General features: G+C 45.1%; 1 protein-coding gene across 1 annotated transcript in view; it reads right to left on the bottom strand.

The window, feature by feature from the left end:
* LONP2 (lon peptidase 2, peroxisomal) overlaps positions 1 to 15,212 on the bottom strand; it is a gene marked incomplete at its 5' end in the record, with an annotated part of 171,883 nt that overhangs the window by 3,389 nt on the left and 153,282 nt on the right. Inside the window, 2 exons of the mRNA XM_082270039.1 lie at positions 197 to 404; positions 9,936 to 10,078. Coding sequence (XP_082126165.1) covers positions 197 to 404; positions 9,936 to 10,078 — 351 coding nt within the window. The remainder of the gene's footprint in view (positions 1 to 196; positions 405 to 9,935; positions 10,079 to 15,212) is intronic.

Genomic DNA, 15,212 nt, shown 5'->3' with positions numbered 1-15,212 from the left:
TGTACACCAGTGTGATAGAGCATACATACAGCTAGCATAAGTACCTGCACCTGTGTTGATATTAGCCTCCTGTGCTCCCCTGTATGGCAGCACTTCCAACTAGGGGAGGGTGGACCACCACCAGGGGCCAATCAGGCCGTGCTACTGATAGTCCCTGTTTGCCCCAGCCATCATAAGCCACAAGGTCACTGCTTACCATTGGTCAGCTGATACTTCTTAGCGTTGCTGCGCAGCCAGCTGATGGCGAGATGAGCCGACTCCTTCATAACGTCACCCAGCTGCCCAGTAAGAGTTAGCTGCCCTTCCCCATCCATACGACTGGCCTCCACAAACATGATCTCTCCTCCTAGCGGGGTCCAGGCCAGGCCAATGGCCACGCCGGGCTGGTTCAGCCTCTCAAACACCTACAGGATGGACAAAATGCCCCAATGAAAACAGGAAGGTAACTGTTGAGTCAATTCACAGCTACAGAAACAGAATCTATAATTGGAACCGTATTTGCTGGATCATGTATGTATGCTGATGTGTCCTAATTATTCATGTTCTGCTTCTGCAAATAATACATTCCCGCTTGCCTGTACGAAAGACCTCAGAATAGCCGGGCCTTTGTCTGCAGGCTGCAGCTACGGTTTCATAAAACCTTCACCGCCAACGAGGATCCGGTACTGCACAAGGCTTGTAGTGGCATTTCCTAGCCAATGTTCACTGTAATTACTAAGAATTTTCTTCAGTGAAAGACAGAGGCGTAGGAGGGGTCAAGCTATATTTTCCTGGTAAATTAATGCAATTATTCCTTTTTAAAAAGAACTTGCGCTTTGCCTCTGAAAATGAATATTTATTTCAGTAAAACAAAAAATAGCAGCAAAAGGTGGGACAGAGACCTCGATGAAGGGAAGGCCACACCCCTGACGACGTAAACCTTGTGACGAAATGCGTTGGGTTTTTTTCATATATGATTTTGTTTTTATATATGAATTTATTGTCTATATCCGATTCTATACACATTTTCACAATATTTGATCAATTTTTTGTGAGCGCTGCACTTTTTCTTGACTTATGTTATAGGGTTTTATCTATTGACCTGTGTGAGCTGCTACTGTTTATCATATTATTTATTCTGTTTTTTATCTATTAAGCGCAGGTTTTTTTTTTACTTTTTTTCAAGGCCAGTGCCTTGGCTGTCAATTAGAGGTGAAATCCAGTAGAGTTCCTAAAGGATCGTTTATATCTTTGTGTGTAAGAGATCAACTTAAAGTGGTTGTAAACCTCAGACATGGAATATGAACAAAGTATATCCATCTATAGCAGAGGTCTACAAACTTTCCAAGCAAAGGGCCAGTTCACTGTCCTTCGGGGGGTTTATGGGGGCTGGGATTGTGGCCAGTGGGAGTAGAAAATGCTCCATCATTGATTTTAATGGGAGGAATAATAGTGCCCCATCGTTGATGTCAATGATATGAATAGTGCCCCATTATTGGGATCAATGATATGAATAGTGCCCCATTATTGGGATCAATGATATGAATAGTGCCCCATTGCTGATGTCAATGATATGAATAGTGCCCCAGCGTTGATGTCAATGATATGAATAGTGCCCCATCGTTGATGTCAATGATGTGAATAGTGCCCCATCGTTGATGTCAATGATATGAATAGTGCCCCATCATTGAGGTCAATGATATGAATAATGCCCCATTATTGGGATCAATGATATGAATAGTGCCCCATCGTTGATGTCAATGATATGAATAGTGCCCCATCATTGATGTCAATGATATGAATAATGACCCATTATTGGGATCAATGATATGAATAGTGCCCCATCGTTGATGTCAATGATATGAATAGTACCCCACCATTGATGTCAATGGTATGAATAATGCCCTATTATTGGGATCAATGATATGAATAGTGCCCCATTGCTGATGTCAATGATATGAATAGTGCCCCATTAATGGTATCAATAGAGAAACTGGTGCTCCAACATTGGTGTCAGTTGGTGAAATAGTGCGCCAAGGGCAAACAAAGAGCCACAGTTTGGAGACCACCTCTATAGTGTGTACTTGTCTCAGTCCAGAGCACTAAGTGTCCTATCTGCTTGCTGCCTCCTTCCTCTGCTATCTGCATGAATCACTTCTGACAAACTTTCCTGACACCAAGAGAAAAAATGTGACAGGTGAGGGAGCTCCAGCACACAGCCTGTAATTGAGAGCTTCAGCTCTGTTCCTGTGTGAAGGGGTGTGTCCCCCTTCCCTCCAATCAGGGCTCAGAGCTCTCCTCACTAAGCTCTGCATAATGTGTAATTTCATCCCAATGCCCCCTGTTTTCTGACAGGTCATACAAGCTTTAAAAGTCTGGAATTTGAAGGGCTATAGAGAAGAGAAAACTGCAGATAAACAGGTACAACCTATTTAGGAGGGTTTGTTTCATCTCTGTGTATCACCCGAGGCCAGTCACTTCACTGGATATCTGTAAAGGTTTACAACCACTTCAAAGCCCAATGCCATAGCTATTGTATTTTATTCTATTTTAGGAAGATGTAGTCCTTCACCAGTGAAAATAAGAATCTCTTGCTGCAATACTGACCTCTTCTCCGGTGGTGTTCCCCACAAGCACACTGCTCTGTGATGGACTTCTTTTGGGTTTAATGACACCCAGCTATAAGTGCAGGGTGCTATGGACCCCCCTCCGGGGATTGCATCACCATGTGTTCACAGTACAATGGAAAGAGCGTTTCTGACATCACCACATCTGCGACACAATCTACATTATTATGTCCAGCACAAGAGGTAAAGAACAAAAAAAAAAAAGGGACTATTTAAAAATGTAGTGGGCGGGGTTATATTAGCGGACATTGCGGGCAGTCCTGGCAAAGTTTTTTTTTTTTTTGCCAGTGTCCAATCAGCCTGCATGGTTTTTGAATAGAAGCTCTGTGTCCTGCATTGTATGATTCAGGTGTGTATGTTGGTGGAGATAGACTGGGGGAAGGTAGGGTGGCAATAAACGTTAATAAAAACAATGTTATCAATGTGTATTAATTATAAAAAAAAGAAAAACCCCACTGATTTCTATGCATAGGGTTTGTTATTATTGATGTAAATGGAGGTCGCCATATTTCTTCTTAAACATACACGAGCAAAGGCTAAAGCTTGAAATAGAACTATGGGCAAAACATTTTTTTTTTCCATTTTGGGTAGAGTAAGAGAGGGTTATAACCCCTGTCAGATTTTTTTTTTTCGCCATCTGTGTCCCATTGCGGAGATTTCCCTTCACTTCCTGTCCCATAGCCAAACAGGAAGTGAAAGGAAATCCCTGAAAATCAAGGGGATTTCTTGGGGACCCCCCTGTGTTCATTTCCCCTCTATTACTTTTCAGAGGACAACCCAAAATTTGGGCAATTTCTTTTATTTTCAAAAAAATAGAGAATATTATGTTCTGCAGCACACCTACATATTGGAAAGACAAGCCTCCATCCCTATTTGTATATACAAAAATACTTTTCATAGGTTTGCGGGACATTAAATGAGGCAAATTGATATTTGATTATATCAAATAAACATTTTAATATTTTAATACAAATAGACCATTATTGGCCATCCATTGTAACAGTAGATTATAAACCAATAGGAAAAGTCTACTTCAATTCATAAAAAAAAATATACGAATAAATATACAAAATAAATATACAAAAAAAATATAAACCAGTAGGAAAGGTCTACTTCAATTCATAATAAATATACAAATATATATACAAAATAAATATAAAAAAAAATATACAAATATATATCTTTTATTTTTTTGTATATTTATTTTGTATATTTATTTATTATGAATTGAAGTAGACCTTTCTCACAACCTTGTATGGCTTACGCGTTTCGAGGAAGGACCCTCTTCCTCAGAGCCAAATTTGGCAAAGCGTAAGCCATACAAGGTTGTGAGGACGCCATCACGCTATCCAGCAGTAGAGAAGATTCCTGGAAGCGAGCAGTCCCTATTTCCTACATGCTTGTACATATCCTATGTTTGTCAGTATATTGTATGCTACCTTCTTTGATTTTAATAAACTTTTTTAGCGGTAATGCACAAGGTCGGTGCGCTCTTCTCTTGTCGTTTTCTTGTAGTGTTTTTTTTTACCCTAATGCAGAAAAAGCATTAAAGCAGGGGTGTCCAAACTACGGCCCTCCAGCTGTTGCGGAACTACATGTCCCATGAGGGACGTAAATGTAAATCTCTGACATTAACAGACATAACTAGGCATAATGGGAATTGTAGTTCCTGATCAACTGGAGGGCCATAGTTTGGACACCCCTACATTAAGGTAAAGACCTTCAGCCTTTAGAACCACTTGAAGGCTGGAGAAGAAAGAATTAGATGATGTCGGATGTCCAGCAGGCAGGAAATGAGGCGGGCTCTGTCTGACTTGCTGCAGCTTCTAATTCTTCATTGTGAGAAGCTCCCAGTATCAGAGTAACCAATTCCAGTACAGTAGAGGAGCCTGTACTTCAAGACTGAATGAAAGGCCGGAGTTCCGCTTTAACCTGTCAACAACTCTGAAAAACTAAAAACCGTTTTGGGTGGAGTCGACATTTAAGCTCTATGAAACAAAAAGATACACAAAAAAGTGCCTCAAGCAAGCTGTAAAGTAACACAACACTGTAACTAAGGAAGGGAACCATGGATACAATGTATATGTGAAAAAAAAAAAACATGTAAATGGTTCAAAAATGACAAAAGCAGAAAACAAAATCGAATGTGTTTTCATAACACAAAGGAGTACAATATACCCTCTACTATGGCTTTACATGCTTAAACAACCTCCCTAATAGTGCCAGCCAAGAGGATTTGAAGATTTTCCAGCACAGAAAGGCAGAATCCGCCCATCTATTCATCTTCCCTCCGCTGTCAGTGTATCCGCTCGTTCCATTGTTCTTCTGCAGCAAGTCAACACTGGAGTCCCCTGTCATGTGGCAGAAGAACAATATCAGCCCTGCAGGCGGGGGGGTTCTCCTATAATAGGCTGCCCCGGAGTCAGGGTACAAAGGACGCTTGTTTCGGATGTAGTTCTTTACTCCTTAATCCGCTTAGCAGTTTCACTCTCATCATCGTGCCAGCAGACTTCCCTTGTTGATACAATAATTCTTCCAGGTGTCACGTCACATAGTCTCAATCACCCCCCCCCCCCCCCCAATGCATCGCATTGTCTGCACCGCAAGAGACCAGACGGAGAGTGCCAGCCGCAGGCCTTCTCGTGAGAGCTGACTCACCTTTCCTGCAGGACTCCGCTGAAATGTGTCTGTCTGGCATAATAGCTGGGAATTCTCCTGGGACTCTTCCCCATAGCATTTGGAATTGCATAAACCTGATAGGATACCTTTAGCTCTCTAATAGAAGAAATGACAACTGCAGGCTTTAGGCAAGGTTCACATCTATGCGTCAGGAATGCACACAAAATTGTGCGCTTTTCCGACACGCACAGAAGGCGCTGCACTTTAGCAGACTCTCAGCAGTGCCATTTAATATTAATGGTACCCCCACGCATCTGCAAGTTTGCACATTCCACGAGCGCCAAACTGCACCATGATGAAGCACCATGCAGCTCAGTGCGTTTTTGGAAAGGAGTCAGACTTCTCCACGTTTCTTGCGCGCAGGGCTGGCCTACACACAATGCACAGAAATGTTTCTGTCCTTGGTCGCACCTGTAGGTAAAAACAAAGCCTTTATTGTCTATTAAAGATGAATTCCTGGAATTCAGACACTTTGTAAAAGGTGAAGGCACACTATGAGTCAAGTCCAAGGAGGTGCATTAGGTTTCCTGAACTTGTCTATTATTTATATTGGATAGGTCTATGGCTCTTCTGGAGCATACAAAGACACCCAGGGGTGTGAGAGAGGTACCTAGACCAGCTATGCCCGCCCCTGGTGCCCATTCAAAGAAGCCTTTTTATTTTGTAAATGAGTTCACATAATACAAAGGCTTCTGTGATTGGGCAGGAGAAGGGGAGGGGAAGGCTTAGCAGCTGCACCGTCTCAAATGTTGAAGATGCTTAGACCTTGATAGGGAAACCCCAGAACTCATGGGTTTCAGTAACATTTTGACTGTTGAATGAGTTCACATAATACAAAGGCTTCTGTGATTGGATAGGAGAAGGGGAGGGGCAGGCTCAGCAGCTGCACCGTCTCAAATGTTGAAGATGCTTAGACCTTGATAGGGAAACCCCAGAACTCATGGGTTTCAGTAACATTTTGACTGTTGAATGAGTTCACATTATACAAAGGCTTCTGTGATTGGACAGGAGAAGGGGAGGGGCAGGCTTAGCAGCTGCGCCATCTCAAATGTTGAAGATGCTTAGACCTGAAGCATCAGCTCCGGACTCCTGGAAATACAGCGATAGCCATCAGATGTAAATAATAGAGATAGGTTCAGAAGAGGTCATGCAGCAACTTTGACTTAACTCCAAGAGTGCCTTCAATATTTACAAAGGAGCTGAATACTTTGAATTCAGCTTTACGCTTCCTAGTCCAATCAGCAGCATTGGAAAATGGAGAGGAACATACTAGTGTGTATGTGCACTTCTCTAAATGCCCTTTGCTGTTTTAACCACTTCCCACCCAAGGACGTACCCGTATGTCCTTGGGTTTCAGTAGTTATATCGGGATGATGCCTGCACCTACAGGCTCCCCGACCCTCCACAACCCAGCTCTCCAATGAGCGAGGAGAGGGCAGAGAGCAGCCGACTGACGAGACGCTGTCAGCACTAAGCAATCTGCGGTGTTTGATCACTTGATTCTCAGTGTAGAGGCGCCGGGGGACAGATGCAGCATCCACCTAGGTAAGTATAATTGTCAAAAAAAACCTCAAAGCCATACTTCTCTTTTAACCACTTAAGCCCCGAAAGATTTTACCCCCTTCCTGACCAGGCCCTATTTTGCGATTCGGCACTGCGTGATTTTAACGGACAATTGCGCGGTCATGCGACGCTGTACCCAAATGAAATTGACGTCTTTTTTTTCCCACAAACAGAGCTTTCTTTTGGTGGTATTTGATCACCTGTGCGATTTTTACTTTTTGCGCTATAAACAAAAAAAAGAGCGTAAATTTTGAATAAATAACAATATTTTTCTCATTTTTTTATATGAAATTCCCCAAAGAAAAAAATTTAAAAATCAAATTTTTTTAACATTTCTGGCCAATTTGTTTTCTGCTACATATGTTTGGTAAAAAAAATCGCAATAAGCGTATTTTGATTGGTTTGCGCAAAAGTTATCGCGTTTACTAACTAAGGGAAAGATTTCTGTCATTTTTGGTGGTTTTTTTTTTTAACGAGTAATGGCGGCGATCTGCGATTTTTTTGCGGGACTGCGACATTGCGGCGAATAGATCGGACCCTTGACTGACATTTTTTACACTTTTGGGGTTACCAGTGACATTACTACAGTAATCAGTGCTATACATATGCACTGTTACTGTAAAAATGACACTGGCAGGGAAGGGGTTAACTTTATTAGTGATCAAGGGGTTAAGTGTGTCCCTAGGGGCGTGCTTATAACTGTAAAGGGGTGTGGCTAGTGGTGTAACAACAGAGACATATGATCCTACATAGCAGGACCGTATGATCTCTGTTCTTACACAGGGGAGAATGACAGGCGGCTGTGTTTACATCAGCCGTCTGCCTTTCTCCCTCTCCACGGGGAGATCGCAAGTGACCGGCGGACTGCTTAGGGAACGAGCGGGAGCTCGCCCCTTAGAGCCTCACAGTAGTACTACGTCACTTTGCCTGTGAGGGGCTGACCGCCCCAGTAAATAGTCATGCGGGGGTCGGCAAGCGGTTAAAAAGATTGTAAAGTCTTGTCTTTTCTTTGTTAAAAATAACAAACATGTTACACTTACCTCCTCTGTGCAGTTGGTTTTGCACAGAGCAGCTCCAATCCTCCTCTTCTTGGGTCCCTGTTCTGTGCATCTGGCCCCTCCCTTTTGTTGAGTGCCCCCACAGCAAGCAGCTTGCTATGGGGGCGCCTGAGCTGAGCCGCTGCTCCGTGTCCTCATTTGGACATGGAGTGGCCGCCTGGCCCCACCCCCTCTCTCCCTATTGGTTCACTGATTTTGATTGAACGCAGTGGGAGCCAATGGCGCCTCGCTGCCATCTCAGCCAATAAGGAAGGAGAGTCTCGGGCAGCCGAGACACTCCTCAAGCATCGCTGGATCCAGATAGGCTCAGGTAAGTATTAGGGGGCACACAGAAGGTTTTATTATCTCAATCTATAGAATGCATTAAGATAATAAACCTTCCGCCTTTACAAACACTTTCTTCCAGGGATTCCATATGCTCAGAAGGGTTTTTAGTATGTACAGGCCCTAAAGCTGGACAAAGTCTATAGAAATATACATCCCCTGTGGTCGCTCTCATTGGGGGGGGGGGGGGGGGGATTGATCTGACATGCCTGAAAATCTTTACTATTCCCTCAGGCTGACCTCAAACCTACGCAAACCCTAAAATGCTGTGAAGGGGTGGGGGTCATTCTGGAGGAATGGGCATTCCCAGGCAGACTGAATTTACATGCAGACCATCCTAAGTAGCGCCCACATGTGATGCTGAGCCTTCCTAATTGCAAGAACTGAAATCCAATTAATGAAAGGGGTGAGCCGGGGACAGTCAGGCTGAGCAGGAAAGAGCTATAGAATGATGGATATCATCCATCTAGGAAGTGAGGCGGGGCTCTGTCTGACTTGCTGCAGCTTCTAATGCACATTGTGAGAAGCTCACAGTGTGCAGTGAAATCAGAGTAAGCACATTCAGGTTGCCTGCACAACTGTGCAAGATCAAAGGTACGGCTGTAGTTTAGCATTATTACATAACTAAATGTGTTTGTAAATGCAAGTACTTTAAGTAGCTGGTATCAGCCCCTTGCAGTGCCCATACAGCAGAACTTCGACTGTAAAAGGGAGGAGCAACGCAAGTAGTCAGTCAGCTGTGCTTATGTGCTAGCAAGAAACATGATAAGAGGGGAGAGAGCAGAGGGTGACAGAGATGAGTTCAACCATCTGCTCCTTCTCCATTCACGAGCTGTGGGAGGGGCAAGTTCTGGAAGTGTTACTTAAAGAGGATCTCCAGGCACCTGTCAGAAAAATAAAAGTCAGCAGCTACAAAAAGTGTAGCTGCGGACTTTTAAAAAACAGCCAATCACCCGTCCCACGGCCCAGCGGTAAGCTCACCCCAGCCGTCTTCATTCTCCCTGGGCGCCGCTGGCATCTTCACTATGGGCACCCGGGCTGTGACAGCTTGCAGCTTCACAGCTGGGTGCCCACTGCACATGCGTGAGTTGCGCTGCGCATCCTGGCTTGGCGGTTGCAGTTTTCTGGGATCTGTCAATGTCCCAGAAGGCTGCAGGGGGGGAAGGAGAACTTCCGTTCCCGAGCGCCGTGGCACTCGGAACGGAAGTGCGAGTAGGTACCTGTCAAAATTGGGTACCTGCCTCCTCCCCCTCAAAAATGCCAATTGTGCAAGAGGAGCGGGGGGTTGGGGGGAAGGGGGGTAAAAACAAAGGGAAAAGAGCCTAAAAAAAAAAAAAGAAAACTAATCCAGCCGCCACATCTAAGCTGCAATATGTAATATGATTGTTGGAGGTTTAATACTGTTTGAAGTGCTGCAGTCTCCTGCCATGCCAGACAGGGCTGCGCTGCGTGGCAGAGTACTCTAATTCGAAGAACTGGATGGACAGCAATACAAAGCAATACAAGGCAGCTCTCTTATATGTATTTTGTGTAAATTTATCCGTTTGCCTGGAGTTCAGTCTTAAATGGCAAACCGATCATTCGGCATCAGACTGTACACGCTCGGTCAGTTTAAGTCTCAGGTGAAGAGAAAGGTCAACTAATTGGCTCTTAAAAAAAAAAAAAAAGCAATTGCAGATGGTGTGGTTTGACCAAGGTCCTTTACCTCAATCTCGTATTTTGGTGCTCCGAGGATATCTTTCAGTGCGTGACGGTCAATCAGTATTGGCATTTCAGGAGGGAGGGTCAAGTCTGCGGGGTCACTGATGTCCCGAGCTCTGGAGTCCTCTGACAGGCTGGCTTTGCTATCTGCGATAAGAAAATCACAAGGGATTATAAGAAGCCAAATGTGCAATGACACTGAAATGAAATGGAGATAAATTGCCTCTTCGGGCCAGCAGACACCCCTCTGTAATGATCAGGATAAGATGCTCATCTGTGTTCCGCCATTGACCCTGAGCGACCTTCATCTCTAAATTAGATTCAATGTGCACAGATGAGGAGAGATTGTACCAGGACAGAGGGGAGGATCCAATCCCTAGCTGCACCTTTCACAAGGACTTAAAGTAGATGTACAGCCAAGCTGTACATCTCCTGGGGATCCCAAGAGTGCAGTTCGTTTGGCACCTCTGTGACCCATTTTCAGCAGAGAGCCGGCTGAAATCTGCTCTCTGCTGACAACACAGATGTTGGCCCAGGCACCGCGTCATCGCGACCATGGAGTCGGGGATCCGCCAGGTTCCTTGACCGACACCTGACTCAGGCTCTCAGCGTGCCCCTGAGAGGCTGAGCCGGCTGCTCCCCACCCCTCCACAGCCCAGCGCTCCGATGAGTGAGCAGAGGGCAGAGCAGAGGGCTACTGACTGACAGACAGTCTCTGCTCCAGTCATCGCAACCATGGAGTCGAGATCTGCCAGGTTCCTTGACCAACACCTGACTCAGCCTCTCAGCGTGCCGCTGAGAGCCTGAGCCGGCTGCTCCCCGCTCCTCCACAACCCAGCACTCCAATGAGTGAGCAGAGGGCAGAGAAGAGAGCTGCTGACTGACAGCCAGCAGCTCTCTGCTCAGGGAGTGGCTCTCGGCTGTGTTCAACCGCTCGGTTCTCAGTGCAGAGGCGCTGGGGGACAGCCCTAGGTAAGTAGAAATGGGGAAAAAAGGAAACCCCATAATCTCTTTTAAAGCAAGCTTCTCTGCCTTTTGGCTGAGATCAAGTGCCCCTTGATCTGTTCTTATCAGTGATCCAGCAGGGGTTCTGTGCTGTCTTTCTGACCTGACAAAGGTTGGAGTGTCAGGGTATGAATCTCTGGAGTGATACCAACAATGGGGCACTACTTCTCCCACTAAAACCAAAAATGGGGCATTGTTAACCTCAAGAACATTGGGGAATTTATGAAACCCCCACTTGCCCCAATCTGGCCCTCCTAAAGCCTGGAAGACAGTAAAACGGCCATTTGTTTAGAAAGTTTGACTCCTGGTGTAGGCCATTTACATACCTCCTGAAGCGTGGCTGGAATACTCCCAGAATGTTGCTAATTGAGGCCTAGTCATTACTGCTCCCCTTCTCCATCACAGGAGTGTTAGCTCTTAAATACTGAGCTCAGAGCTACTGCATCAGGGAAGGAAAGAATGTGAGAGGGTGTTCGAATCAGAGAAAAAGCTCACTCCTGTGATGATGGAATTGAGCAGTAATGACTGGGACTTAGCAATGTCCTAAGAGTATCCCAGTCAGGCTTCGGGAGGTAAGTAAATAGCCTACACCTAAAGCAAGGGCAATATTCAACTTTAGTCAGAGCTGGAGAGTTTATTTTTATCTACAGGTTTCTCTTATCTACATAGGCAGTTCTTTTGTAAAGGTGAACTAACCCTTTAACTATGGAATGTTCATATAGACGGAGCAATACATCACGTGTCCCCTTTTCACATAGAAGGATGCAAAGTCTGTACGTTGACTGAGCACTGTGGAAACTTCACTGTACAAGCATAAAGGACACCCAATACCTTATAAATTCGATTTGGAAAACGGATGATTCTACAGTACTGGCTTTTAATATCAACAAAGCTAAATTATGTACAAAAGAGCGGTTATCTCTGCGTACGGATACTTTTAGGCCAGTTAAAAGGCAGGAAAATTGGTGAAGAAATAGAATGATGACTAGCTGAGGACAATGAAGCGCCCTGCTATTGCAGTATTGATTGGACAGCCCCAGAGATAAACACAGAATCCTTTTCAGAATACAGCTCTTTATATATGACGGATACCCGGGAACCTGGAAGACGTATCACACAAGGATGGACAATACAATTAAACGCCCAGGAATGACGATACTGGACCAGCAGCTCATTAATTTTCTCCTCTCTCTGCCGGTGACAGGGAGTAAATCTAATAGTGGAGACGGGGAAATGATATTAGCAAGGAATTTATTGTAATGAAGCTAGGACATTATCACAGGGGACCATCGGCAGAGCTCGGGGTGGACAAGGATTTATGTAAACAGTTTCTGCTGGGAGACGATTGGCAGGCGGGTACAGCGGGCCTGAGACAGTCTGTACTGCAAATGCTGAGTGATCAATACGGCAGCTGTGACTTGGGGAGAAAATAACCCGATAAAACTTCAATTATCTTCTGCTTCCGCCGAGATGCGTACCGAGACATGACAGATCGCTCTGACCTCCAAAGACTGAAAGCTCCTGACAGCCAGATCAAGACGTAACCTTTTATATTCGCAACAAGAGCTAGGGCACTAGAATTTGTCAGTCGTGGCTGTAAATATGTTAGGGTGGCATTTCTCAAACCTTTTTTCATAGCAAACATTAAAAGTATGCAAGGTCTCAAGGCACACCCCAATCCAAAATGTAAATGTTCTTATCAATGGGAAACCTGAGCCTAGAATGATGCACAAAACTACCTTGCTGAAATTAACTTCACATCAGCGGTCCCTCCATTAAATCTGAAGCCCCCTTCAAATGAGAGATCCCACCATCACACCAGAGGTCCCTCCATCACATTAGAGCTTTCCCTTCACACCAGAGTTCCCTCCATCACATTAGAGCTCTCCCTTCACACCAGGGGTCCCTCCATCACATCAGGGGTCCCTCCATCTCATCAGGGGTCCCGCCATCTCATCAGGGGTCCCGCCATCTCATCAGGGGTCCCGCCATCTCATCAGGGGTCCCGCCATCTCATCAGGGGTCCCGCCATCTCATCAGGGGTCCCGCCATCTCATCAGGGGTCCCGCCATCTCATCAGGGGTCCCGCCATCTCATCAGAGGTCCCGCCATCTCATCAGAGGTCCCGCCATCTCATCAGAGGCCTCACCGTCACACTCTAGCTACCTTTTCACACCAGAGGTCCCCCCTTCACACCAGAGCACCCCCCTTAAAATCAGAGGTCCCTTTATCACATCAGAAGCCACCTTCACACCAGAGATCCTTCCATCACATCAAAAGTCCTTCAATCACATAAGAAGCCCCCATTTCTTTGGGAATCTAAAAACTTATAAAAGTCTAGTAAAGAGACACTGTCAAACCGTTCTTCGGCCACATGTGTTCACTAGTGCAAGTGTAAACACATTTTTACAAAAACAAAAAAATCAACATTTTTAAGGGAGTTTACAATTTTGTGTTGAACCACATTCATCTTGGGCAGAATGCGGACCTTGGCCACAGGTTGGACACCCCTGGTGTAAACCAAATGCCATTGTCAGATTAGAATAGAATAAAGTAAATTGTTGGGGAAAGAGGGGCACGTATCAATGGGAAACCTGAGCCTAGAATGATGCACAAAACTACCTTGATGAATTTAACTTCATCAGCGGTCCCCCCATTAAATCGGAGGCCCCCTTCAAATCAGAGATCCCACCATCACACCAGAGGTCTATCCATCACATTAGAACTCCCCCTTCACACCAGAGGTTCCCTCTATCGCATCAGAAGCCTCTATCACACTAGAGGTCCCTCCATCAAAATAGAGCTACCCCTTCACACCAGAGGTCTCCCCATTACATCAGAGCTCCCCCTTAACACCAGAGGTCCCCCTTCACATAAGAACCCCCCTCTACATCAGAGGTCCCTCCATCACACTAGAGATATCCCTTCACACCAGAGGTCTCTCCATTACATCAGAACCACCCTTAACACCAGAGGTCCCCCCCCACATCAGAGGTCCCTCTGTCACACTCTAGCTACCTTTTCACACCAGAGGTCCCCCCATCACACCAGAGGTCTCCCCATCACACCAGAGGTCTCCTCATCACATCAGAACCCCCCTCTACATCAGAGGTCCCTCCATCTCATCAGAGGTTCGGCCACATGTGTACACTAGTGCAAGTGTAAACACATTTTTACAAAAAAAAAAAATAATCAACATTTTTAGGTGCATTTATAATTTTGTGTTGAACCACATTCATAGCCATCTTGGGCAGGATGCGGACCTTGAGATACAAGTTGGACACCCCTGGTGTAATACAAATGCCATTGACAGGCTAGAATAGAAGAGTAAAGTAAATAGTTAGGGAACGAAGGGCGCTCAAGAGCCTCAACAGTAATTTGTAAATAATTTTAGGGGGGACAATATTAAGATCCTATGGGAAGTGTGTGAAGAGCTGATTGCTAACTCTTGAGCACAGAACTCATATAACACTGAGTACTTACTGAAGTAGGGATCACTGTGGTTTGGCTGGCACAGTTGATGACCTAACCAAGCTCAGGCCCGGTTCAATGTCAGCGCAGACCATTGGGGGAGGACAAGCGCACTTGGGCGCGGTACTGTGGTGGTAACACATTGCAAGATTGTAAACTTCTCTGAGGCAAGTACTGGCATAGATGATTCTAGGAATTGTATAAACTCCTATGAAATATGTTGGACCCACATGAACATGGGCAATAAATAAATCCAGATAACTCAATGATGTCTAATATATTAAAAGCCCTAGAAATGGTAGATAAGGAAGAAGCTCCATGGGCACAGCTGTCCCTTTGTTTCCGGTCCTTTTGGTGATTCTGCAGATACTTTTTCACCTTCTGTTCATGGGAAAGCCATGCTGTACTTCACAGTAAATTACTGGAGGACTTTTCAGATCCTTTCGGCCCCCTCGCTATAACTAGAGTTGCTATCCTGTTTTCACTGCCTTGCTTCCCAATGTTTTCTCTGTAAACCATGAGCACATTTGTTTTACGGACGGGCTGTAAAAGCCCAGGTGTTGGATTTGCTTAGAAGGCAAATGTTTTCTTGCAGAGCTTTCATCTGCTGTATTCACCCACTCAGTGCCATTTGTTAGGGTCGGGCAGCCGTACAGGGAGTTGAAGAAAAATAAGAAAATAATGAAGAGATCAGTCAGCAGCAGATTGCTTGTTAAAGGTCCACTGAACTGTTTTACAAAAAACATAGTGGACTGCAAGCTAAGGGTGCAGTGAAAGCCGGAATACAACTGACAGGCACTAATGA

Source organism: Pelophylax lessonae (genome assembly GCF_965119305.1).
Source record: "Pelophylax lessonae genome assembly, chromosome: 10".
NCBI lineage: Eukaryota > Metazoa > Chordata > Amphibia > Anura > Ranidae > Pelophylax > Pelophylax lessonae.
This window is presented reverse-complemented; position numbering and strand designations above follow the sequence as displayed.